Source organism: Molossus molossus, unplaced genomic scaffold (genome assembly GCF_014108415.1).
Source record: "Molossus molossus isolate mMolMol1 unplaced genomic scaffold, mMolMol1.p scaffold_m16_p_26, whole genome shotgun sequence".
Lineage (NCBI taxonomy): Eukaryota > Metazoa > Chordata > Mammalia > Chiroptera > Molossidae > Molossus > Molossus molossus.
Genome location: NW_023425362.1, coordinates 3,994,670 through 4,020,464, shown reverse-complemented (window position 1 = coordinate 4,020,464; position 25,795 = coordinate 3,994,670). Strand labels below are relative to the sequence as shown.

General features: G+C 58.2%; 1 protein-coding gene across 2 annotated transcripts in view; it reads left to right on the top strand.

Moving 5' to 3' along the window:
* Positions 1–25,795, top strand: part of LOC118641141 (proline-rich protein 5) — an 88,935-nt gene that overhangs the window by 22,787 nt on the left and 40,353 nt on the right. Inside the window, exons 7-8 of one of the 2 annotated variants that reach the window (XM_036278202.1) lie at positions 838–973; positions 2,090–3,032. The exons of the other annotated variant lie outside the window; for it this stretch is intronic. Of the exons in view, the coding sequence (XP_036134095.1) occupies positions 838–973; positions 2,090–2,559 (606 nt within the window). The 3' untranslated portion in view covers positions 2,560–3,032. Of the gene's footprint in view, positions 1–837; positions 974–2,089; positions 3,033–25,795 lie in introns of those variants that run through there. 2 annotated transcript variants of the gene reach the window in all.

Genomic DNA, 25,795 nt, shown 5'->3' with positions numbered 1-25,795 from the left:
TGGGGGAAGTGGGCTCCCTGAGCAGCATCGAGCGGGGTTCTCTGCTGTCTTGAACTGTCATTGAACGTTACCGCGAGTGTATCTTGTCCCTTACCGCTGGCAGCCCCTGAGGAGTGCTGTCATCCATTCATTCATTCTTCTTCCCTTCATTCGTCTGCCATTTATTCATCAAGCAACTCACTAAGCGCCTGCTGCGTGCCGGCCCTCTGCAGGGGGTTCTGGGGACACAGAGCTTGCCCCCCATCAGCTAGACTAAGGCTGTCCCGGGGCAGCCTCATTCCTTGGGCTTTGGCTGTGGCAAAACCAGAGGAGGCGGAGGTCCCTGCAAAGCTCTGGACAAGGGGAGATGCCAGGGAGAAGCTGGGTGAGAAGTCTGGAAGCAGCTGCCCGATGGATGGGCTTTGGCTGCCCAGCTTGGATGTGGACCCAGGCCTGGCCCAGGGGCAGCCTCTCCTGCCTGCCTCTCCGTAGGGTGGGGCCGGGGCGGGGCCTCGGTGAATGGGCTGGGCCCTGCGGGACTTCCAAGCTTCTTGGAAGCCGGTGCACAGAGACTCTCCCGAGGGGCAGATTGCTGGCTGCCCAGCCTCGTCCACAGGGCCTTTCCACAGGTCACCGTGGTCTCAGACCACAGCTGCTGGGGACAGCTGCAGGGGGTGTCAGAGCAGGACACTAGCAGCCCCTGCTCAGGAGAGGCTGGGAAGTCTTGGTAGGCACTGTGCTCAGGGCCAGCGTCCCGTGGGGACAGGAGGAGGGCCAGGGCCGTCATGGTAGCTGTGAGCTGAGCCCGCCGAGGAGGGAAACAGCGTGCTGTGTGGTGACCCCCCGTCTCCCTCGCAGGGTGTGCATGAGTCCCGGGGCGTGACCAAGGACTACCTGCGCCTGGAGACGCTGATCCAGAAAGTGGTGTCGCCCTACCTGGGCACCTATGGCCTCTACTCCAGCGAGGGCTCTTTCACTCACTCCTGCATCCTAGGTAGGGGTCACCTGGGCCGTGGGCGGGAGCGGGTGACCACTGGGCCGTCCACCTCTGCCCAGGGCCCAGGCTGTGTGCTAGGTCCTGGTCACACAGAGATGGGTCACCTGGGGTTCCTCCTTCCAGGGCTGAGGGGGACCCCGTGGGCAGACACCATAATGTTTATGCGATGACCCCAGCAGCGTCCTCTGTCCCCGAGGGCACATTGTGCTCAGTCCTGAGGGCAGGGGTTGGCCAGGCAGGGGATACAGCACATGCCAGAGCCCCAGAAATCCCGACTCGTTTGGGGCATCACGGGAGGGCCGGGCCGGGGGTGGGCGCACCGGTGTCCGGGGGCCGCCTGACGTGTCCACAGAAGCCAGCCCATTGCTCCTTAGACAGATGGCCGTGGGTTCACTCAGCCCTGGGAGCCGAGCACCTGCTGTGTTCCTGGCCCTGGGGGTTCAGTGGAGACTGAGCCCCACCCTTGTCGGGCAGACAGACTGAAGAGGGCACAGCCCCCAGATAAACCCCAAGGTGGCGTGAGGGCTGTGGGCGAGGAGCTCAGGAAAGTCCACACTGGGGGACCACACTGGGGGACCGCCGAGCTGCAGGGCCAGGAGAAGCCAGGCCTGGGAGGTGGTGGAGGAGGAACATCCTGGCCCTGTCTTCCTCATCCAGGGTGCCCCCCCACCTGCTGGGGTAAAACCCGCCTGCCAGTCGGGTCTCAGCTCAGGTGGGGCCCGGCAGCTGGAGGAGAACTGTAGACCCAGGTTTCCTGTGGCTCCTGACAGGACCCGCAGGGTGAGGAGGGAGCTTCACCTCTGGGCCAGAGGAGGTCCCCGAGCCGCTCACCACGCTCAGCCCTGCCACCTGGCGGCACTGTGTGGAACTGCAGGGTCCTGAGTGGGAGTGGAAACCCGCCCCTACCCAGCCTGGGTCCGGGCGGATCTGCACCGTGGGGCCTCTCCTGTAGCTGACGGTCACACAGAGCCAGGTGCCCAGCTGGTCCTCACGGGAGGAGCTGCATCAGGCAGGAGGAAGGGCCTGGAACACCCAGGTGCCTAGGTTTGCCCATGGCCACCCCCTCTGCGTCCCCTGGTCTCTGGTGCCTGACACCTGTCTGTCTCTCTGCAGAGAAGCACTTCCTGCGCCGCTCCCGCTCAGGGGACATCCTGGCCAAGAACCCCGTGGTGCGCTCCAAGAGCTACAACACTCCGCTGCTGAACCCCGTGGCGGAGCACGAGGCGGAGGGCACGGCGGGCGGGGGCACGGGCATCCGCAGGCACTCCGTCTCCGAGATGACCTCCTGCCCCGACTCCCAGGGCCTCACTGACGTGCCCGGCCAGGGCCCCACGGGGGACTTCACACCCTCCCCAGACCCCCAGTCGGGGCCCTGCCCCAGCAGACTCTACCCTCCCGCGCAGCGCCCCGAGCCCGGCCCGGCCTGCAGCTCCCCGCCCTCCTCCAGCCCCGAGCACCTGGTGGACCAGGCCCTGGAATCCGTGGACTCGGACTCCGAAGGCATCTTCATTGACTTTGGCCGGCGCAGTGGCTCTGGCGCCTCGAAGTTTGAGGGGGCCAGGGGCCGGCAGAGCCTCGTGTGAGGCCTCGTGTTTTCACGGAGCCTGGGTGTGTGCCTCGCGTGGGTGTGTGTGCGTGCAAGATTTTTACTCTGTCCCTTCCTGCCCCGGTCAGCCCCGGCCTCTTGGGCATCACCCTCTTTGTTGGAAAAACCACCCCCGCCTGGGCCCAGCAGCACTGGGTTCTGGGGTCCGCACCTGGCTTCGCTGCCTCCTGCAGGTCACCCGGTGCATGGTCAGCCCACGGGCATCACCGTGCCACCCCCAGCCCGCCACACCCACACCCACGGAGACTGTGAATCTGGCGGCTCGGCCAGGCCCCAGGATGACCCTCAGACCCACCTGCCACCTCCCAGTCCCGCAGCACCACCTGGGGGTGACTGTCCCGGGCCCTGGAGCCACCTGCCCTCCCTCAGCCGGGGCCGTGGGCAGGAGGAGCGTGAATAAAGGTGGTCAGCCCTGCTCCCGAGCCTGTCATGCCAGGCCCCTCCGAGACCTCCCCCCACCGCTGGAGGGGCAGGTTCTTGCTCTCCAGTCCCCTGTCCCATCCTGAGGGGTACAGAGGCCCCCCGGAGGGAGGACCCGGGGAACCCAAAGACCCTGAGGGGTAGAGGCTGGTGCAGGTCACTGGCCCTGGACAAGTTACTTTGCCCCTCACAGCAGAGCACAGGAACCTGGAATGCGGACGGGACCTAATGCCCGGGCGCAGCCCTGCTGGAGACACACGTGGTGAGGGTGGGGGCTGCTCTCCACCCCTGCAGCCGTGTGGCCTCCAGCTCCGGGCCCTCCACATGGGGAGGCTCCCTGGCTCGCCCCAGGTGGCACGGGGCATTTGCCAAGACCCAACTTCAGTCGTACCTCTCAGGCACACACACGTCCTCGTACATGTGCATGTACGCGTGCCCCGGCCCCACGCCTGTGGTTCCCAGGCAGGAGGGTCAGGGCCCTCTTGCCCCTCCCATCTGCCCAGAGCCCTCTGAGTGCCACCTGGCCATGCCGGTCACCTGAGTCTCTGCCTGCATTCTGCCTGGGTCAGTCTGCTCGGGGCCGAACCACACAGCTGGGGGGCTTGAGCGAGAGAAGCTGGTTTCCCACGGTCGGGGTGCTGGGCCCGAGGTCAGGGTGACTACACCGCCTGGTTCTGGGGAGAACCTCCCCTGGCTCACAGACGGCCCTCTTCTCGCGACCTCGCGGCGGTGAGAGCTCTCGCCAGGACGCTTGACCTGTACGTGCACCCTCAGGACCCCGCTTAACCTTAGGGTCCCCATCTCCAGATACACCCACACTGCGGTGAGGGCTTCAACATAGGAATCGGGGGGACACGGGTCACTCCACAGCACTGGCGGGTAGTGGGCCCATTCCTTGGGCAGCGAGACCCCCAGGCCAGTTCCGGAAGCCAGAGGAGGTTCACCGTGGAGGCAGGAGCCCAGCCGGGCCCCTGGAGTCGCGCCCACACTGTGGGACAGGCACTTCGGAAAACACGAGCCTTCCTAGCACCCTTGACTGCACCTTCTCTGAGCATTACCGATTGTTTTGGGGTGTATGTGTACCCCAAAATGCCCTTGGGCCCGGGGGTGACCTCTAGAAGGCGGCTTTCGAGGGCTGCCCCTGGGTAGACTGGCCCAGGGATCACTGGTGGGGGGCGTGTGCTGGAGGGGAGAGGGTCCCCCACAGTGGGGAGCTGCCGGCAGCAGAGGGAGCCTGGGAAGGAAGGGAAGACCCAGGGAGAAAGGCTAGAAATGAGGGTGTGCCAAGGGGCACCCTCTAAAGTTTTGAGTCATTTGCGATTTTCCGTTTGACCTATAACTGAAAAGACCTGAAGACGATGGAAGAGACGACCACCGTGTTCACAGCCTCTCCGTGCAGAACCAGAGGTGGAAGCCACCCACCTGTCCCTGGGCGTGAGGTCTGTCCGTACAGTGGAACGTGATCCAGCCTACAAAAGGAAGGAACTGACACGGGTGAGCCTGGCAGACAGTGCTCAGCGAAACGAGCCAGTCCCAGGAGGGCGCGTCCGTACACGGCGGCCCCAGAGGAGCCAGATTCCGCTCTGCGTCCCTTCCCACGGGGGGTGTGGGCCCTCTGCTGAGGACTGAGTGGAGGGCTGCTCCCAGCACCCCGGCAGGGCGACTGTGGTCCTGAGCTCCGGGAGTGTCCAGTGGTGGAGTGGGCAGCCTCAGGGATTCTGGGAGATGCGGGGAGGCCGCTGGGCGGAGGACATCAGCCAGGGACTCAGTGGAACAGACCCTAGGTAAGCCCCCAAGGTCAGGATGCTCGGCTCCTTGCCTCCTGACCACATGGAGGGCCTGCATTTCCCGGACCCTCTGTGGCCGGTGGGGCCCTGTGACCAGCCCTGGGTAGTGAGTTCTGAGCAGCAGGGACTTTGGGCCCTTTGGAGCTGAAGCACTTCATTGCCTGGCGGAGGCCCTCCAGAGCTCTCTGTCCCTCTGCGTGGTGACAGGTGTGTTCCAGATGGGACTGCTGCAGCCGGCGGGGAGTGAGGGGCTGCAGACATGCCGTGAGTGAGGAGACCTACGTGGGTGCAAGCCTGAGACTGGGGGATGTTTGTTACTGCAGCATAACCTGGCTTGACCTGACTAAGACATTCTCCCAAATACTCTAGAGCACCGGTTCTCAACCTGTGGGTCTCGTCCCCTTTGGGGTCGAACAGCCTTTTTAAAGGGGTCACCTAAGACAAAACACATTTCCGATGGTCTTAGGAACCGAGACACCGCTCCTCTGTCCGTCTCCAGGAGCTGGATTAAAGGGGCGCGGCCTAGGAAGGCTGAGAACCCTGCTCTAGAGGATGGTCTGTGAGTGGTTCAAGGCTGATACTGGGATATCACATTTTACATGTTTGTGTGTAGAGCATACCCCTCGCGGGCAGAGCCAGGACCCCAGGTTCTCATCCTAACTGGTCACTCACTGCTGTGATGTTGGACAAGTATCCCATCCTCAGTTTCTCCATCTGTAGCAAGGATCTTTCCAGATAAACAACTCGTAGCTGGCGGTGTTTCTCTGCTTGTCTGTTGCCCTGTATGAACACACACGCATCAGTGACCGAAAACTCCTGAGTAACAGGCGTCTCTGGCTAAGGAGCTCTGCACAGAGGACGTGTGTCGGGCGGACAAGCACTTCATGGGTTCCGACCTGCCTGGTGTGTTTGCAGAGGGCTCAGACCGCTCTGCCAGGCTGTGCGCTGTCAGGAGAGAGGACCCGCGACTTCATCACAAGGACTCAGGCTGACGTTTCTCCCTTCACTATTGGGACTGATGTCAGTCTGCGGTTGGAAAGGAAGGAAGGACAGGGTAGCACAACAAAGAAGGATGTGGGCCCTGGCCGGGTGGCTCAGTTGATTGGGGTGTTGTCCCGTACACCGAAAGATTGTGGGTTCCATTCCTGATCAGGGCACATACCTAGGTTGCAGGTTCAATCCCTTGTTGGGAGCATACGGGGGGCGATCGATGTTTCTCTCTCTCTCTCCCCTTCTCTAAAAATTAACAAAAACATATCCTTGGGTGAGGATTAAGAAGGAAGAGGGATGAGGGATCAGGAAGGGCTCTCATTTGCAAGCCACGGAAGCCGACTGGCTGATCACACAGTGAAGGAGTTTATCAAAGGGTGCTGGGAGCTCCTGGAGTTGTCAGGGCGTGGGAGAGCCAAGCTTGAGGTTTGCCCACCCCACAGGACAGGCCTGATGGGAAAACAGGGATGCTCCACTCACAGAGATGCTCCCACTCACAGGGATGCTCCACTCACAGAGATGCTCCCACTCACAGGGATTCTCCCACCTCACAGGGATGCTCCATCACACGGGGATGCTTCACCACTCAGGGATGCTCCCACTCACAGGGATGCTCCATCACACAGGGATGCTCCACTCACAGAGATGCTCCCACTCACAGGGATGCTCCATCACACAGGGATGCTCCACTCACAGAGATGCTCCCACTCACAGGGATGCTCCACTCACAGAGATGCTCCCACTCACAGGGATTCTCCCACCTCACAGGGATGCTCCATCACACGGGGATGCTTCACCACTCAGGGATGCTCCCACTCACAGGGATGCTCCATCACACAGGGATGCTCCACTCACAGAGATGCTCCCACTCACAGGGATGCTCCACTCACAGAGATGCTCCCACTCACAGGGATTCTCCCACCTCACAGGGATGCTCCATCACACGGGGATGCTTCACCACTCAGGGATGCTCCCACTCACAGGGATGCTCCATCACACAGGGATGCTCCCACTCACAGAGATGCTCCCACTCACAGGGATGCTCCCACCTCACAGGGATTCTCCCACCTCACAGGGATGCTCCCACTCACAGGGATGCTCCCACCTCACAGGGATTCTCCCACCTCACAGGGATGCTCCCACTCACAGGGATGCTCCATCACACAGGGATGCTCCACTCACAGAGATGCTCCCACTCACAGGGATTCTCCCACCTCACAGGGATGCTCCATCACACAGGGATGCTCCACTCACAGAGATGCTCCCACTCACAGGGATTCTCCCACCTCACAGGGATGCTCCATCACACAGGGATGCTTCCCCACTCAGGGATGCTCCTCCTACTTCACAGTCCCACTGCGCTAGAGCAAACCCACAATTGCCACCAGCACCAATACCAACCACATCCCAGGTACTTAACCGTGTAGCCACTGCAGCCTCCACATCTCCACACTGCACCTGCCACGCCAGCGCCCAAACTGAACATCACCCAGCTGCCCTCTCCAGTGTAATACGTTCCAGGGCAAAGTCCCACCACCCCCTTTAGGGTCTTTGTCACAATGGTGCGACCACTGTCTGGGCCTTGGTTGCAAAGCAGGCCAAGTAAACTTGTTGTCTGACTACCTTGGGCAGAGAGACTAGTGCGGGCATTTGAAATGTGCAAGGGGCCAGGGCCCTGACCAGGTAGCTCATTGGTTAGATCATCATCCCACTGCACCGAGGTTGCAGATTCCACCTTCGGTCAGGGCACAGAGAAGAATCAACCAATAAATGCACAAATAAATGGAGCAACAGATTATTATTTTTCTCAAAAAAAAATCAATGAATAAGATTTTTTTTATCCTCACCTGAGAACTTTTTTTTTTTTTAAATATTTTGTTCAGATAGAGTGGGAGGGAGAGAGAGAGACACAGAGAGAGAAAAACATCGACGTGAAAGGGACACACCGAGTGGTCGCCACCCACATGACCCAATCAGGGCCGGGGACAAACTGCAACCGAGGTACGTGCCCTTAGCGGGAACCGAACCCAGGTCTCTCCAGACCGCAGGCTGATGCTCTAACCACTGAGCCAAACAGATCAGGGCGAATAAGATTTTTTTTTAAAGGTGTAGGGGTGGGGGGCCAGGACCCGTGTCCCACCCGGATGCCAAATAGGCATCAGGGATGTGGCCTGCTCAGTTGCAAATCCAAATGGCTCCAAGCATTAGGTCCAAAGCCTCGGGGAGTAGGCACGGGGTTGGACTCGGTTTGCGGTCGGTACGAACAGCCAGACGCATTGGGTCTAAACGCTGGTGGGCCCACGACAGGGAACCCCGCTGGGGGTGCTCCTGGCTGCAGCAGCAAAGCAAGCCCCTGACCCGGAGAGGCCTCAGCTCCTAGCCCCTGGGGAGGGTTGGAACGTGGCCTCCTGGCCATCTTTGGGTCACACCAGCTGTCACACCCACACTGAGCCGGGAAGTTTTGGTTCTGTGGTTTTAACCTGGTTGGAAGCAGACAAAGTCGGCTCCAGCAGCCTTCAGGGAGAGTCCATTTGGGAGAAAACAAATGAGAAGCCCAAGGCCTGGGGCCAGGGACCTGCATTTCCTCCTTCCTCCCAGCACTCCATCCCCCAGTGCTTATTAATGTGGAATTTGCTGCTTGGGGAGAACCTGCTCTCCGACTTCATAAACATTTGCGAGAGCAAATTTAATAAAGCTGGGAATAGCACACTCAGTTGTCATTCCTCTGCCGGGCACATTCTTCTTCTTCCACCGCAAAGCATTTGAAATGCAAGGAGTTATTGTTGCAGCAACAAAGGGGAATGACGAACTGGTGGGTTGCTGATTACACGTGCTGGGGAGGGAGCCGAAGAAAGAACCTGGAGGGAGCCTGCCGGGTCTTTCAGTTCCTTTTCCCTTTTATTATGAATGGGGGACGCACCTGCGTTCGTTTGCCTACAATTATTGTGTATTATTGCTTTATTGTGTGTATTTTACCATCACTGAGCTGTGGCTGTGGAATTTGTATGAGCTTTGCACAAAACACAAAAGCGAGGAGAGTGGCACCCCCCCCCCCACGCCTGGTAATACCATGAAATTACGCCGCCGGCCGGGGACCACTTGGGGGGTGTTTTCTCTTGCTTCGATCCAAAGTGCTTTTTGAAACAGAAAACCTGCCAATTGTCCTTCTTTCTTGAAGAGACCAATCTTACATTGATGATTTAAAAGAAAAAAAAATGTTTACTTTCCACAAATGGAAAAGAGAACCCAGCACAAAGCTAGTGAAGCCAACCCATCAAGAGAGCTTCTGGGAAGACTTTTGACCTAGAAAGAGGCCCCGTTCCCGATCCATCCAGGGGCTCAGATTTATACTTTTATGTTCAAAGTGAGCACCACAGTGTCCTTGGCTTTCTCAGCAGCCCAGGTCCTTTGGGAACAAGAAAGTACTAAACACTACGTGCAAGTGTGGTGTGTGAGCTGAAGAGTCTGCTGGGGAAAGGCAGCTGTGCGGGGGTGGCAGATGCGGCGAGGTCATTCATTCCTTCCGCTGGATGGGACCGCGCCTACTGTGTGCCAGGCAGCAAGCCGACAAACAGCCCCCTGGCTCTGACCTTCCGGGAACCGTAACAACTGATGCTTAGTGCCAGGCATGGGTCCCCAGTATACTAACCCGTGTTCACTTACTTCACGGTTATTGTTGGCGAAACTGGTGTGAAGCTGACTGTCTTAACTTTGGGGAAGATACAAGTTTTGGTCTGTCCGACTTCCTTCTAGTCCCTGGAATGGTCATGTGTCTCAGGATTAGCCAATTAGAAGCCTTCCATGGAGTTTTTTTCTGTTAGTGCTATCAGGAGAGTAACATGTAGCACTTTGCTTAAAAGATATAAGGATGTTTTATCATGTGATACTTTGTAAGAAATAGAAAGTTCAAACAAGATGAAACAAGATCACTTATTGGCACGTTTAATGGGAAAGTCCAGTGGCAGATCAAGCCTCAGGGTGGGTTTGATCCAGGGGCTCTGCAATGTGACCAAGGACCCAGTTCCTTGCCACGTCTGCCTCATCCTAAGCCTAGATCTCTGTGGTCACAGGATGTCTGCCTGGTGTCCCTAGTGCGTCAAGCTCCCCCATCAAGTCTGGGGGAGAAATAGAACAGAACCTCTTTCCCAGCCTTCCAGACAAAGTCCAGCAATAAGTTACAGGCTGGACTGGCCTGAACTGCTCACTGTGGCTTGATGAACGCCTGTGTGAGTGGCTGGGGCCCGGTTACTTCCGGAACCTGAGCCAGTCAACCGGCCTCTGCAATCAGCTCCCCCGGGTCAATACACCTGATTGGCTTGGCTGCTGTTGATGGAATGAATGGCTACTGGGGACCACAGAGTCACCACACCTGACCCCAGGGCTGCCAGCACCCACGTCACCTTCCATGCAAGCAGCCTGGGATTGTGGAGCTACTCGTACCCCCACCCCAAAGAGCAGGAGTAGGAGAGGGCGGGACACTGAGCGGGGCAAAGCAGTTCCTGAACGGACTCCCTGGCTGCAGCTGTGACTCGGATCGAAGGGGGCCAGGGCAGCGCAAGAAGACCCTTAGGGAAGACCCTTGTTGGGAGGCTCTGCTCCGGGCCATGTGAGACGTGCAGGTGGCCTGAGCCACCTGGGCTAGTGCAGGTGGGGAGTGGTGGCCCTGTGGCATCTTCTGCAGGAGGAGCCGCTGGGCTTGCCCGGGACCACACCTGGGATGCGAGAGAACCGGGGAGCCTAGGATGGCTCCAGGGTCTGGATGGGGTCAGCAGAGAATGAGATGGGGGCTGAGGAGCGGAGCCGTGGGTGGGGGACGGTGGAGCTTGAGCTGCCTGCTGAGCTCTCCACGTGGAGATGTTGGGGGGCAGTTAGAGGCAAAAGCCTGGAGTCAGGAGATATAATTGGGGATCAGGATACAGGCATACTGAAAGCAGGAGGTTGGGGGTGAGTGTGGATGAGAAGAGGTGTAGACCCAGCCCTGGGGTGGGACCTGCAGACACCAGGGAGAAGGGGAGGGGCAGCGAAGAGGCTGAGAGGTGCAGCAGAAAGGAGGTGGCAGATGCGGGGCCTGATACCAGCCCTCTAGAGCTCCCCCGCCAGCGGCCCAGTTGGAACGCGAGGGTATTGGGGGACCGCCATCCTCTGGCCTGGGCCCTCCCGGGGTATGGGGCCTGGGCCTTCCCGATGGGCGGTGACTATGCCCAGGCGCAGAAGTGCAGCCCCGAACGACCTTTAGGGGCCCAAGGTCTGGTCACACCCTCCCTCCAGCAGGTCCTCCCTGCTCCTCAGCCACCGTGAGGTTCGGGGCCCACCGTGGAAACTGTGGGGACCCACCCCAGTCCTGGGAAGTCGGCACTTGGCCCGGAAGACGTTTGGGGCGCATGTGTGGAATGACTGCTTCCTCGAGTCCTCGCAGATCGCACCCCTTCCCCGAGAGGGCCTGCCCCTCGCAGATCGCACCCCTCCCCCGAGAAGGCCTGCCCCTCGCAGATCGCACCCCTCCCCCGAGAGGGCCTGCCCCTCGCAGATCGCACCCCTCCCCCGAGAGGGCCTGCCCCTCGCAGATCGCACCCCTCCCCCGAGAGGGCCTGCCCCTCGCAGATCGCACCCCTTCCCCAGAGGGCCTGCCCCTCGCAGATCGCACCCCTTCCCCAGAGGGCCTGCCCTCGCAGTCGCACCCCTTCCCCAGGAGGGCCTGCCCTCCGCGAAGATCGCACCCTTCCCCAGAGGGCCTGCCCCTCGCAGATCGCACCCCTTCCCCAGAGGGCCTGCCCCTCGCAGATCGCACCCCGTCCCCAGAGGGCCTGCCCCTCGCAGATCGCACCCCTTCCCCGAGAGGGCCTGCCCCTCGCAGATCGCACCCCTTCCCCAGAGGGCCTGCCCCTCGCAGATCGCACCCCTTCCCCAGAGGGCCTGCCCCTCGCAGATCGCACCCCTTCCCCGAGAGGGCCTGCCCCTCGCAGATCGCACCCCTTCCCCAGAGGGCCTGCCCCTCGCAGATCGCACCCCTTCCCCGAGAGGGCCTGCCCCTCGCAGATCGCACCCCTTCCCCAGAGGGCCTGCCCCTCGCAGATCGCACCCCTTCCCCAGAGGGCCTGCCCCTCGCAGATCGCACCCCTTCCCCAGAGGGCCTGCCCCTCGCAGATCGCACCCCTTCCCCAGAGGGCCTGCCCCAGGCGCGGTGCGGGCGGGAGGCGGGCTCCGCCAGGGCCGACCGGGGCTCCTCTGGGGCTCCTCTGGGGCAAAGGTCGAGGGGCTGCCGAGCTCGCAGGCCCCGCCCGCCCGCCCCGCCCACAAGGCGGAGCCACCTGCCCGGCCCCCCGGAGACCTGGCTGGCCCCCCCCCCGGACGTTCAGCGCCCCAGGCGAACAGGAGGTGGAGCCGGCCAGGGGCGGGGAGAGGGCGGCCCCACGCGGGAGCCACGTCCGGGGCGGGGCCGGGAGCGCGCGAGCCGAGCCAGGTGAGGCGAAGGCCGGGTCTGCCGCCAGGTAAGGCCCCGTGCCCACGGGGGAGCCCGCCTGTTTCCCAGCCACCCCCTCCCCCGGCGTCTGCGCCCCCCGCCCCCCACTTCTCCCGGTGTTTCTGTGTTTCGTGCTGGTCCGTCTGGGCTGACCTGCCCAAACTTTCGCTGCCCCCCCTTCCCTCCCCTAAATCGGGGTCTCCCTTCGGCCGGTCCGCACTCTGCAGACTCACCCTGTCCCCGAGCCGGGAGGCAGGCGGCAGGCATCACCCGGTTCCCAGCCGAGGAAACAGGTAGAGCCCTGCCGCACCGCGATGGAACCCCAAAAGCTAACAGGCCAGAAACAAATCAAGCGGGTAGTCAGCTTCCAAAATCGCCCGTTAGGGGAGAGGCCCTGGATGCTTTCCCTTTTCTCAAACCCTGGCCTGGGGCACCCTGAGAAGGCCTGGGGCTCCCCCTGCCCTGGGAGGGGTGCGAGGCGGCAGGTGAACACAGGTTCCCCTGAGGGTCAGCCAAGCAGAGGGAGGGATTCTGGGCGTCCGTGTGTGTCCGGGCGGGCACCTGGCCGGCTGGGGACAGGCCTGCAGACCTTGAGGTTTGTGTTGGGCTGTGCTGAGCGCAGAGAGGGCTGTGAAATGCAGTGTTCACATTTGCCCGGGTGAGGACTCAAAGTTTAAGACTCGACAGTGAGCATCCTTTGATGGCCTCCCGTGGCAGTTTTAGAATCTTGTGTGTGGGTTCCTCCTTTAATGCGGTGACAAAGCATTCGTCAAACCAACGCCAGGGCCGCGAGGGAGGGGTGTAGGGGGACACGGGGCACTAGCCGGACCCCAGCTGGTCCTTGTAACAACTGCCTCCCCAGTCCCTGCCCACGGGGGACCCAGAGTCTGCTCTCTGTGATGGAGGGAAGCCAGGGCTTCTGAGTGGTCAAGGAGAACTTCCTGGAGGAGGGGACCACTGAGGTGGAAGAAGGACCGGAGACAGGCAGGGAAGAGTATGGCACTTTGAGGTCACACAGACGGGGGGACTGCAGGTGCCTGGAGGTAACTCACGTGTAAAGTGGGGGTGGAAATGGCTGTGAAGAACCTGACAGGGGGAGTTGGGAGCAGTTGACTTGGACGATGTCACTGAGTCATTCAAATGTGACCTCACTGAGATCTTTTAGGGTCTGGGAATGTACTTGACTACACGTCCCGTGGACACAGGGCATCTCTCTAATGAGCCGAGTCGGTCCTGGGAACACCGTCAATGGTGGCTTCACGTGAAGAGGGGACAGCAAGAGCTCGGGCCACCCTGGAGGTGCCTGATGCGTGTCTCTCACCACATTCAATCCACCCCATTCCCTGATTGTACCCTCTTTCACTGACGGGGAAACTGAGGCACGGGGCAGCAGGAAGGTAAGAGACACATGCCAAGTCAGAGAACTTGTTTTTGAGCAGGTTACCTTCCCTCTCTGGGACTTGGCCTCCTGACCCTCCAGTGACCCTGTTGGCCGTGCTGCCCCAGAATGGTCATGGTCACCGTCACCAGGCTCTCAAGCCCTAATAGCATGCTTGACTGTCTCGTTCCTCACTCACATCAGCCTCATGAGGTTGGGGCTGTTACTGTCCCCTTTTACAGATGAGGAGACCGAGGCAGGGAGGGTTAGTGACTCCCTGAGGTCACAGGGCCGGCGAGTGGCCTGGAAGCGTGCTCTGGCTGCAGTGTCCACAGCCCCCCCCCCCCGGCTCCGCCCCCTCCCAGGGCACTGCAGTCTGCCCTCTGTGGAGACACCAGCCTGCCAGGACTGCCCTTCAAATCTGCGTGACATTAGCATGGCGCATAACAGTGCTATTTTCCATTTCTCTTCGGATAAATGACTTAACGTTTCCTCAACCCAGAAGCTTCCCAGGTCTCCTGGGGTACATTTTCGGGGCCCCCTCTGGGCCAGGCACTGGGGAGTGGGGACAGCCTCAAAGAAGCCCTTGTGTGCGGGGCTCACTGCAGTGGCACTCGGTCCTGAGTCCTGCCCCAGCCATCTTCGTGTGCCAGCTCCTGGGACTTCTGACAGCTGGGTCTGGCCACTGTCCAGGTGTCTGGGTCCCTGGCAGGCAGGCGATCTGGCGGAGGACTGTCCCCAGGTCACTTCTGCGGCCCGTTTTCTCACCTCTCACTCGGGCATCAGCAGCAGCAGGTTGTCCCGAGGCTCCGAGTGAACGATGCTGGCGGTGCGGTAAACAGCTTCTTCTGTGACCTCGAGTTGCTAACCAGAGTTGCTGGCCACTCTGTGCCTTGATTTCCCCATCTGTAAAATATGGACGAAGTCAACACCTTCCCGTAGGGTTCTTGGGACAATCAAATCAGTTCGTGCCAAGTGCCTGAAACAGGGCACGCCACCTTTATGTGTGTTTGCACTTCCTAGTATTAGCCCCCTGGGGTGGGGCAGGGCTTCCGGGAGGTGTGTGGAAGGGACGTCTGGGACCCGCTCCTGCCCAGGCTGAGGGCCAAGCGGTCACTTTCTCCCGTGACCTTGGACAGAGCAGGGCGGCCAGAAGTTCGCTTCCGGTTGGAGCTGGTGACTGTCCCTCAGAAGGAACTGGTTTGGCAGGTCGGGAGTCCAGAAACTTCTGAGGAGGTGCCCCCCCCTCCACCTGGCCATAGAAGAAAGACAAGCAAAGGAGACACTGTCGGGCAGGGTCCGGTGCATCTGTCCACGGGACAGCTCCAGGAGGTTGAGGCCGCCGCCAGCTCACCTCACTTAGTTCCTCGCTCCCACCTGCTCACCCCGGAGCCCCACCCGCTCCCAGAGGTCAGCGTAGGGGCTGGCGGCCAACACTGGATGGGGGCACAGAGGAGGTCGGGACCAGGACCCTGGTCTGGGAGGTACAGAGTGGCCTGACCGTCCCCTGGGACCTGGGGCGCTTCTCTCTCTGGTTGAAGGGAATGCATTTGACCTGGCTGAACTAGAACCATATCTTTCTGTACAGAGGCATCTGAAGGTGGAGAGTAGGTTTATGGGAACCTTGTGAATCCCACATCCGTTTCCAAGGAGGCCAGTGGGGTGGTAGATGGGAATTCAGACTTGGACTTGAGCCAGTGATAATAATAGAGACCATTCATGGAGACTTACTCCCCAGAGAAGCCAGAAGCCCATGTTCCAGGTAGAGGAGGCAGCATGAGCAAAGGCCCTGAGGCAGGAACGGCATGGTGTGTTTAAGGGGCAACCAGAGGCCTGAGCGGCTGGAGCAGAGAAGCAAATGGAGGTGGTACGAGAAGAATGCCAGAGGGCAGCAGAGCCAGGCTACAAGGCATCGTCAGGTGTTTGTTGGGGTTTGAATTTTATTCAAAGAACTACAGGATGCTGTTGGCACTCAGAGGGTGCCATGGGAGGTGTGGAGCAGACTGTTGGGATGTTCGAGTCCAGAGTTGGGGAGAGGTCTGTTCTGAGATCTCAGCTTGGGGAGGCAGAGCATGAGACTTGACATCCCTTAGGGAGGAGAGGAGAGGGCTTAGGGCTCCCTCACCCTGGCAGGTCTGAGTATGGATGATGGAGATTGTGGCAGAGGCCCCCCCTGTGTCCTCTTCCGGCACAGAGCAGCCTGGGTGGCAGAGAATGGAATGAGCGAGGCGGGCAGTGGCAATGACCTGGGAATGTTGGTGAGACCCAGCCTGTCTCTCATTTAACAGACCCCACCACCACCACCACCACCAAGCTGCTGCTCACGTCCCTGGCCTAGGTGAGTGCTGAGACTCGGGTGCGAGTTAGAAATGGCCCTGGCTATCAGAGCACACAGTGCTAAGTCAAGAAGGACACACGGTGCAGGCTGATGAGGCCTGGGATGGAGCTGAGGGCTGCCAGAGCCGGAGGAAGCCCCTCTCCCGGCCTGGGGTGGGTGAGGCAGCCAGGGGCAACAGAACACTCTCGAATGTAATGAACAGAAAACTCAACTTTGAGCTGGCCCGAAAGTCAAGGGGGATACATTGGCCATATAGCTGAAATGCTCTGGGGTACTATGGAGATCAGGCATGGCTTGATCAGGGCTTAGCAATGCCAGCCCTTTTTTGTGGGCCTCTGGATCTTCAAGGGGGCAGTGAGTTGTCTGCAGCCATTCCAGGGCTCGTCTTCACACACAGCTGTGTGGAGAGACTCCTCCAGTGGCCCTCTCGTGACACGGGGCTCTTCATTCCCAGAAGCACCTGGAAACTTTTCTTGGTGCCTCAAGGGCCTGAATGAACTCATCCCTGTGACCAGGGAAATAGCTATATGCTGATGGTCTCAACTTGGCTTCCCCACAAACCTTGAAGAGGGAGACAGGATTACTCTCGGGTAATCAGGTGGGCTCTTGGAGGTGGGGTGGGCAGCTCCTTGCAGCTGGGGGGCTGTGCAGGTGAGAGGTGCACACCTGAATGGGCACCTGGGCACCCCAGGCAGGGCGAGGCCGTGGGAGCAGCCCTGAGTCTTGACGTCACTGTCTGCGAGTACCGCAGGAGGGCAGGGGTGACCCCAATAGTTCTTTACAGACCCTTGCCCTTTCTGAGTGCCGGGGGTCCCTGGACATGGGGGCAGGCCTCCGACAAGGTTGTGCAGCAAGTCACAGCTTGTTTGGACCTCGCTGCTGGCACCTGTCTTACCCAGGGTCATGCCCGGTCCTGTGGCTTCTGGCCCTGCTACCCTGCTCCTACATTCTCTCCAGTCAGGGACCCAGTGGGGGTTGTGAGGAGTGGGCAGTGGGGGTGGTGTCGGTATGTCTGTGACAGCTGAGACAAAGGGGTGACAGTTACTATTTGCGGGGTGCTGCGAGGAGTCCCTGGAATCCCGGCTTAGTGGTGACCCCCTTAGAGCGAGAATTCCTGCCCCCTCCCACCTGGCTTCGCTTCCCTGCCTCAGGTGTGACCCTGTTTCAGCCCCTCTCTCTCTGGGTGTCCTCCCTGGAAATACGGGGTTAGGCCTGGATGGTGGGGGCGCCCTCCCCTTTCCAGAGCGCCCTGTTCCCAGACTGGAGGGGGCTGAGCAGATGCCATAGTGAGCCCCCCCCCCCATGCCCTCAAATGAAACCTGGTGCTAATTTGCCCGCGGTAAGTAGTTGTTAATTTGTAACTACAGCATTTAGGTAATTGCTGTGAGGCTCTATTTATGTAATGTGCAAATATATTTTTATAGCAACAAACCATTTTGCTATGAATTATAAATAGAACAGTTGGGTGACTGGAAATCTCTGTGGCGTGACATCCCCGCCGACCACATCTCTAGTCACGTGCTGATTGATGGCTCCTGCCAGGGGAGGCTCCCGGGGCTTCAGAACCCGCACAGAACCCGCTCAGAACCCGCTCAGAACCCGCTCGCGGAGGGGAAGGGCTGAGGCGTGGACTCGGGTGGAGGTTGAGGCGGGATGGACTTGCCTTTCCTTCACTCGGTGCCTGCTCACTGCCAGGGGACGGGAGCCCCAGCACAGTTACATGAAAAGGTGATTTTCAGGAAAGGATACAATATGGTTGTCGTACGATGTGAAAACGAACATGTGTTAAAGATTTTATTCGACTCAGGAGGGAACCTGGCAGATGTTGTCACTGGTTGAAAAGCAAGTCTGAAGGACAGGCATTTACAGGTCAAAATATTCAAAGTGCAGATGGAAGCAAATTTGGGGCCATTGGGGAAGGAGGGGGGAGGGTGGGAGAGGATGCAGTCAAATTTGCATGTCTATAGACAATTATTTTTGTGTTGCCTTCCTTATCTACAACTCGCAGGCTTGTAACAGAGCTCCCCCGAGGGTGAGCCAGGTACCCGAGGGGTAGGTGACCCGGGGGCATCCTCTGATCTAGACAATGCACCTTTTCCTTCCGCACAGTGACAAGAAGCCCCTGGGGGGACAGGTCATCATGAATTCGGGGAAATTAATTGGTAGCCTGAGATTTCAGTGACAGCTCAGACGACTCTCCGGGAAGAGGCTGGGGTCCCTTTACAAAGAAGGCTGGGGACTGGCTGGTTAGGACAGACCTGCCCCCTGGCCCGAAACAAAGATGAGAAAGAACTGTGGATGGCGTCTGACCACACGGTGGGCACCGCAGGCCAGCCACGTCGACGGGACACAAATGCCCACCACAGGCAGATGGGACCAGCCTCGCCCGGTGCGGGAATGCACTGCCTCCGGCGCAGTCGGGGCCCCCGGGACGAGCATGCGGCGCCCATGGGAGCAGGGCGCGGCCTCCGGGGAGCTCCAGGCCCCTCAGCGGCGGCACCAGCCCCTCCACACTGACCTCGCGCAGCAGGGCGGGAGAGGCCCCAGGCTCTGGTGCAAGCCAATGGGGCGCCTGAGCCAGTGGGCGGCCGTATTTTATTCTCCACCGCAGGGGAATCGGGCCTCGCAGGGCTCCCCCACCCCGAAGATCCTCCCTGGCAACCAGCGTTGTGCCACCACGAAGCACAGTTATGGGTGAACCGTCTAAGCAAGCAAACTTCAGAACACATTCTGGTGCCTGTGCCTTTTGAGACAGGCGATCGGGTCGAGGTTTGGAGCCTGTACAGGAAAAAAGGACTGAACGTCACTGTTGGTTGCAGCAGGGTCTGGAGGAGAAACAGAGGCTTCTGGGGTTCCGAGCCCCGACCTCAGCGTCCTCTGGGACCTCGGCGGTGCTCCTGGGGCATTGGGTGCCGCGGGGAGGCCTTTCCCCAGGGCAGGGCCGAGGACTGTCTCAGGGCCTCCTGCAAGGCCCTCACGCAGAATGTTCTAGACGTGTTCCCTGCGTCGCCCTCCCGTGAGCTGGGCAGTCCCCGGGAGGTACCCCTGCATTTTCAGTCGGGGCGCCTGGTGCCCCAAGAAGATGGCTTTCAAGCTGCCTGTCTTGCTCAAGACAGGCAGAGCCTTCCAGGCTGGCCCACAGAAGGGCCACGGGATCTAGGCCTGGGGGGCGAGGGCAGGGATGGGGGCAGGCGGCCTCCTGCCAGCATCAGACTTCGGGGACCCCTCCTGCCTGTGGTGATGTGCAGGTGGAAGGACGGTGGCGGCGAGTCCCCCGCAGCACCGGCCCTGGGGACCCCACATCTGGAGGCCAGGCTGGCTGATGCCACAGACGAAGACGGAGCTCTCGGCTCCCTGCCGACCAGCGGCCTTGGCTGCGCCCAGAGCTGTGGGCACAGGCGATTGAGTTTCCTTCTCACTTTCACTGCGGGTACGGAGTGGTTTCGGCCAGTGTGAGGACAGGGTCCCGGCTTGGGTGGCACCCCCAGCGCCCTCCCGACTCCCCGCTGATCTGCACCCCGCTTGGGGAAGGGTGGGCTTGGAAGGCAGTGGTGGGTTTTTTACTGGAAGAAGGTGGGTGTTGGGGCTCAGGTGGGGCCCAGGTGGGGCGGCTCTGGACTCCCCTGCCTGGCGCATGCCCACATCCTGCCAGGGAGCAAACCTGATCCTGTGTGTGCCCCAGGACCGGGCCAGCTGGCTGTCACTCCATCTGCCTCCCTGCCTCCAGGGTCAGGTGACCTCGAAGAACAGGGGACATAGCCCTGGGGTGCTGTGGGCAGGAGGTGGTAGCAAGTCCATGGCTGGGTGAAATGTGGGTGGTTGGGGCTGATGGACCTTCAGCCCATCAGCCTGGGTTTTGTCCTCTGAGAGATGTGGTGATGGAGTTGGGCACAGGCTGCCCTCGCCCTCTCGTGCCTTCTGCAGTTGGTTCCGTAAACATGGTTCTGTGCCCAAGAGCGTGGGAGGGGTGTCAGCGGGCACGCGCTCCTCAGCAGACGCGGAAATGGTCCCGTTGGTAATGGTTCTCCTCTGTCTCTCTCTCTCTGTTTCTCTGTCTCTGTTTCTCTGTCTGTCTCTGTCTCTCTCTCTCCCTCTCTGTCTCTTCCTCTCTGTCTCTGTCTCTCTGTCTCTGTCTGTTTCTGTTTCTCTCTCTGTCTCTCTCCCTCTCTGTCTCTTCCTCTCTGTCTCTGTCTCTCTCTCCCTCTCTGTCTCTTCCTCTCTGTCTCTGTCTCTCTCTCCCTCTCTGTCTCTTCCTCTCTGTCTCTGTCTCTCTGTCTTTGTCTGTTTCTGTTTCTCTCTCTGTCTCTCTCCCTCTCTGTCTCTTCCTCTCTGTCTCTGTCTCTCTGTCTCTGTCTGTTTCTGTTTCTCTCTCTGTCTCTCTCCCTCTCTGTCTCTTCCTCTCTGTTTCTCTCTCTGTCTCTGTCTCTCTGTTTCTCTCCCTCTGTCTCTGTCTCTCTCTGTCTCTCTGTCTGTCTCTCCCTCTGTCTCTGTCCCCCTCTCTCTCTCTGTCTCTCCCTCTCTCTCTCTCTGTCTCTCCCTCTCTGGACAGTTGGGAAGTAGGAGGCAGGCCTCCACTGTTCCCTGCGGAAGGACGCCCTCCCGTGTGACCTGTTAATCATCTCACACCTGGGAAATGAGCAGTAACCCTTCACTGTCAACTGCTCAGGACTTGTTCGGATTTGCCCATTGTCCCGGGTGTTTTCACTGCTGTTTTACAAACCAAACTTCCATGCGGGTTCACACGTCACCTTTGGGTGTCAGGTCTCTTTGGCTTGTTTCTGTCTAGAACAGACCCCCCACCACCCTGCTCTCTCTTTTTATAACTTTGTTTCCTTTAAAATCCTCACCTGAGGATATGTTTTTATTGACTGAAGAGAGAGAGAGAAACGTTGATGTGAGAGGGAAACATTGGGGGTTGCCTCCCGCCGCCCCGACCAGGGATCAAACCCGCAACCTTGGTGTACCAGACGGCGCTCCACCCACCGGCCACCGGCCACCAGCCTAACTCAGCTTTTAACCAGGCCGCCCAGCTGTCTGTCTGCTTCCTCCGCATGCTGTCCTTCCTCCTGTCCCCACAACAGTGCTGGGGCTTAGGGCCCAGGTAGACCTCTAGGGGAAGAGCTCGTCACAGGCGTGGCCTGGGCCGGCTGTCCCGCCGTGTGCTGCTAAGCTTGGCTGAGGCCGAGGCCGGCGGAGTCTGTGATGGGAGCGGCACAGGTTATCTCCACACAGTGTTGTTGTCTCCACACCTTTCCCGTCCCTGAGCCCCCCTCCTCCTGGCAGCAAGAGACACCCCCTCCCGCCCAGATGGCGCTGGCCGTGCTCTTGGTGGCCTGGGTGTTGGGCTGAATATTCTGGGATCTGGGGTGCTCTGGGTTAATGTGTGTGTGTACATGCAGCACATGGACAGAGTTGATTATAACATCTGTGTGCAGTCTGGGTGCGACTATAAAACATGGGCAGCCCTGGCCGGTTTGCTCAGTGGTTAGAGCGTCGGCCTGCGGTCCAGAGAGACCCGGGTTCGGTTCCCGCTAAGGGCACGTACCTCGGTGGCAGTTTGTCCCCGGCCCTGATTGGGTCGTGCAGGTGGCAACCACTCGATGTGTCCCTTTCACGTCAATGTTTCTCTCTCTCTCTCTCTCTCCCTCTCACTCTATTTGAACAATAAATGGAAAAATGTCCTCGGGTGAGGATAAAAAAAATGAAAAATAAAAAATAAATAAAACATGGACGCATGTGGACCAAGACTGGAGGAGGATGTGCAGAAACAAAACTTGTCCACAGGGTTTTGGGAGACTCCCCTCTCCCTTAAACCAAGTCCTTTAATGTTGTCGTCGTACCATTTTGCCACTGAGAATGGACTGTGGGGTCCAGGCCAGCCCGGGGGATTCTACCCAGCAACGCGGTGCGGGCCAGGTTTTAAGAGCGTTACCTGCTCGGCACAGAAGCCGGGTCAAGGGGAGGCAGTGTCCTCAGGGGCCCTGCTGAATGTGCTCTTGGTACGGCTGCTTCTCATCATGTCCCGTGGCGTGGAGACACCCGTGGCGTGCGGTGGGGGGTTGGGTCACGTGGCACATCTCTCTTGCTGAGCCAGATTCTACCCAGAAGTTTCAGAAATGAAGTGCATGTACCTGGTCCACAACCACAGAGAACCCCAGTGCGGCACTGATTATTTATTCTCAGAAAGTAGAGACTGTTGAGGCAGTTTCGGCAGGTGTTTCAATATGCACTGGGTTTTTTTCAAAGAGAAAAAACATTAGCTCTCATTTTGTTAGAAGTGACGGGTCATCTATACTCCACACTGGCTCAAGCAGAAAAGGAGATTCATTGCATGTTCACATTCAGGTACAGCTGGATCCAGGTACAGTGTTCTAGGGACTTTTTCTCCCTCTCCGGCTCTGTCTTCTGCCATTGTGTGATAGGCACCAGAAACACCAGAGAAGGTGTTATGGGACAGCCCCCCAGGAGAAGGGAGAAGGCAGTTCCCCCCTCCGTTCTTGTCATGCTCATGAGAAAGAATTCAAAGGAATGACTTAGCAAGCGAATCTATCAAAGTATATCTGGCCTAAAGCACAGACAGGCCCTCAGCTAATCTGAGGAGTGAGCCTAGTGGGAGTGCAGGGCTTTATACTTTTCTGTCTATAGGTTTTTAAATCCCACTATTATCTTGATACAGACTAGATCTCAAGGTTGCCCTTTCATTTTGTTTATGGCTTTCCCAGAATTTATGAGAAACACTTGGTGGATTTTATCTTGACAAGCCCCAAGGCTGCTGGCTTCTGGGTTTAAGGAGTGAGATAAAAACTCCCCCTTCCTGCCCCTTCCCCCCAATGGCTGACTTCTGTTTAGTGAGTGAGATAAACTCTCCCTTCTTTCCTTCCTCCTCCCCGTTCTGCCTTAGCAGTTCCAGGGTGACTTAAGCTGTGTATTCTCTGGGTAGGGAGGAGAGATAACCATTTGCTCTCAAGTGTCCTTGGTTGGGGAAGATAAGGTCTTACGATTCACAAGCTGGCTGAAGCTGCCCAACTGTTTGGCCCTGTTTGAGTTGCTTGTCTCCGTTTCCCCATTCCACTGGCCCAGGAATTTTCCTAGATTTTTACTACCCTGGTTACAATTGGCTTCATTTTTCTCAAGTTCCACGTGGTGACCTTTGGAAACTCCAGGCCTATAGCCTCTTGCATTTGGGTTCAGCGGAAGAAAGTTTTATCAAATTTTTTAAAAATATGTGTTTTATTGCCCTGGCCGGTTTGGCTCAGCGGTTAGAGCGTCGGCCTGTGGTCCTGAGAGACCCGGGTTCGATTCCCGCTAAGGGCACGTACCTCGGTTGCAGTTTGTCCCCGGCCCTGGTCGGTTGTGTGGGTGGCAGCCACTTGATGTGTTCCTTTCACGTCGATGTTTCTCTCTCTCTCTCTCTCTCTCTCTCTGTTCCTCTCTCTCCCTCCCACTCTACCTGAACAAAAAAAAAATGGAAAAATGTCCTCTGGTGAGGATAAAAAAAAATTAAAAAAAAATATGTGTTTTACTAATTTTTTTTAGAGAGAGAGGAAGGGAGAAAGAGATCGAAACATTGATGGAAGAGAAACATCCATCAGCTGCCTCCTGCACGCCCCCTTCTGAGGATCGTGCCCCCAGCCCGGGCCTGTGCCCTGACCGGGAAGTAAACCAGGACCTCTCATCCATGGGATGACGCTCAACCACTAAGCTACACCGGCAGGGCCAGCAGAAGAAATTTAAAAATGATTTCTTCTCAGCTTTTATAGACGTCTTAAAATTCACTCCGATTGGACCAGCTGGGGTCCTGTGGTCGCTCCTGAACTGACCTTCAGCTCAAGGGACTTGCTGTGATTGGGCAGGAAAAGGTCCCATGTTCAGTCCCTCTCCCGCTGCCGTCTGGGCTTCAGCCACCAAGTCCATCCACGCTCACCCCCCCTTTCCTCCAGGAGCAGCACCCCGACCCAGACGCAGAGGCCGGCCCCCGTGCCCCCTGCCCCAGGCAGCATCTCTGGCCTCTCGCTGGAGTTCGCTCTGCCGGGCTCTGAACTTCTGAACATCGGAATCTCCCAGTACATCGTCTGTCGTATCTGCCCCTTGGGTCAACGTGACTGTGAGACCAGCCACGTTGGGGCGCGAGCTGTGGAGGGCCGTTGGCAGAGCTGCGTGGCATCCCCCGTGTGTCACAGTGGTGTCCGTTGTTTGTGGCTACTTGGGCCATTTCCGGTTTGGGGCTGTTCTGCTCAGAGCGCTCTAGCCGGGTCTTCTGGTGCCCGGCCTGCAGGGTGTGTGCCCGGCCTGCAGGGTGTGAGTAGAGCAATGGAGATTTGTTCTTTCATTTTTAAATTAGATTCCAGTGTTTAAACATTGGCAGCTGTTAAACTCTGACTTCTCCCCTAAAGTGGGCAGGTGTGGCCACGTCGGGCTGGCCGAGTGGCCCTGCTGACAAAGAGACCCTATCCTGCCCCCCGGGCCCTCCCGCAGCCTTGCCCTCGACGGCCGGGGACCTGGGCCGTGACCCCTTCTCTGCCTTAGTTTTCCCACCTGGGAAATGGAGATGGAACATGGCACTTAGCTAACGGGTTTTTTCTTTTTTGAGGAAGGCGAGGTGTTCAATATGCTTATATTTAAAAATGTTTCTACTGTCAATCATGAGTGTTTAGTTCAAATAACTATCTTATGTTAAGAGCAGACCAGGATTCTGCAAAGGTGAAGACAAGGACATGCGTGGAAAAATAAAGGGACTGACAAACCACTTTTAACAGCATTTTAAAAACAACGTACTTTTGTTTTTTTTACTATTAAAATCCTAGATCAAATGTATGTGCTGTTTTCACCCTGCTTTGTTAATTTTTTAATTTATTTTTATTTTCATGTCCTCACCTGAGGATGTTTTTCCACTTATCATCAGATAGAGTGGGAGGGAGGGAGAGAAACATCACATCGACTGGTTGCCTCTCACATGACCTAGCCAGGGCCAGGGATGAACCAAGACCAAGGTACATGCCCTTGACCAGAGCCTAACCCATGACTCATTAGTCTGCGGGCCGATGTTCTAACCACTGAGCAACCAGCCAGGGTTGATGATTTATTTATTTATTTATTTATTTATTCTTTTCTCTCGCCTGAGGACATATTTGCATTTATCTTCAGACGGAGTGGGAGAGAGAAAGGAGGAAGAGAGAGAGAGAGACATCAATGTGAGAGAGACACATCGAGTGGTTGCCACCCACATGGCCCCAACCAGGGCGGGGGACAAACTACAACCGAGGTACGTGCCCTTAGTGGTTACTGAACCCAGGACTCTGTGGTCCATGGGCTGACACTCTAACCACTGAACCAAACCGGCCAGGACTGATAATTAAAAAAAAACAATACTACCACTGTTAAGATAAATTCACAGACCACACAATTCGCCATGGAGAGTGTGCGGCTCATTGGTTTTGGTGTGTTCACATTTGTGTGCGGCCGTCACCCCAGTCAATTCTAGGACATTATCCTCACCTTCAGAGGACACGTGCTATCTCTGTCAGCTCCCCTCCCCCAGCCCCTGGCAGCCACGCACTACTTCCTGTCCTTCTGGCTTTGCCTGTCTGGACAGTTCCTGTGAGTGGAGTCAGGCAGTAGGTATCAGCCGCTGCTTGCACTTGTAGGTACTGTTTTCGGGGTTTGGCCACATTGTAGCAGGTATCAATACTTCGTTTCTTTTTACAGACATACACTGTTTCCTTGTGTGGATACAAATGGATATCTTTAGGTTTTCGCAGGTGTTGAAGCTGCCTCCAGCTCAGGATAACTCCTGGCTGTAATTATGGCCAGCTGTGCAGCCATGAGCAGTTCTAAAAGATC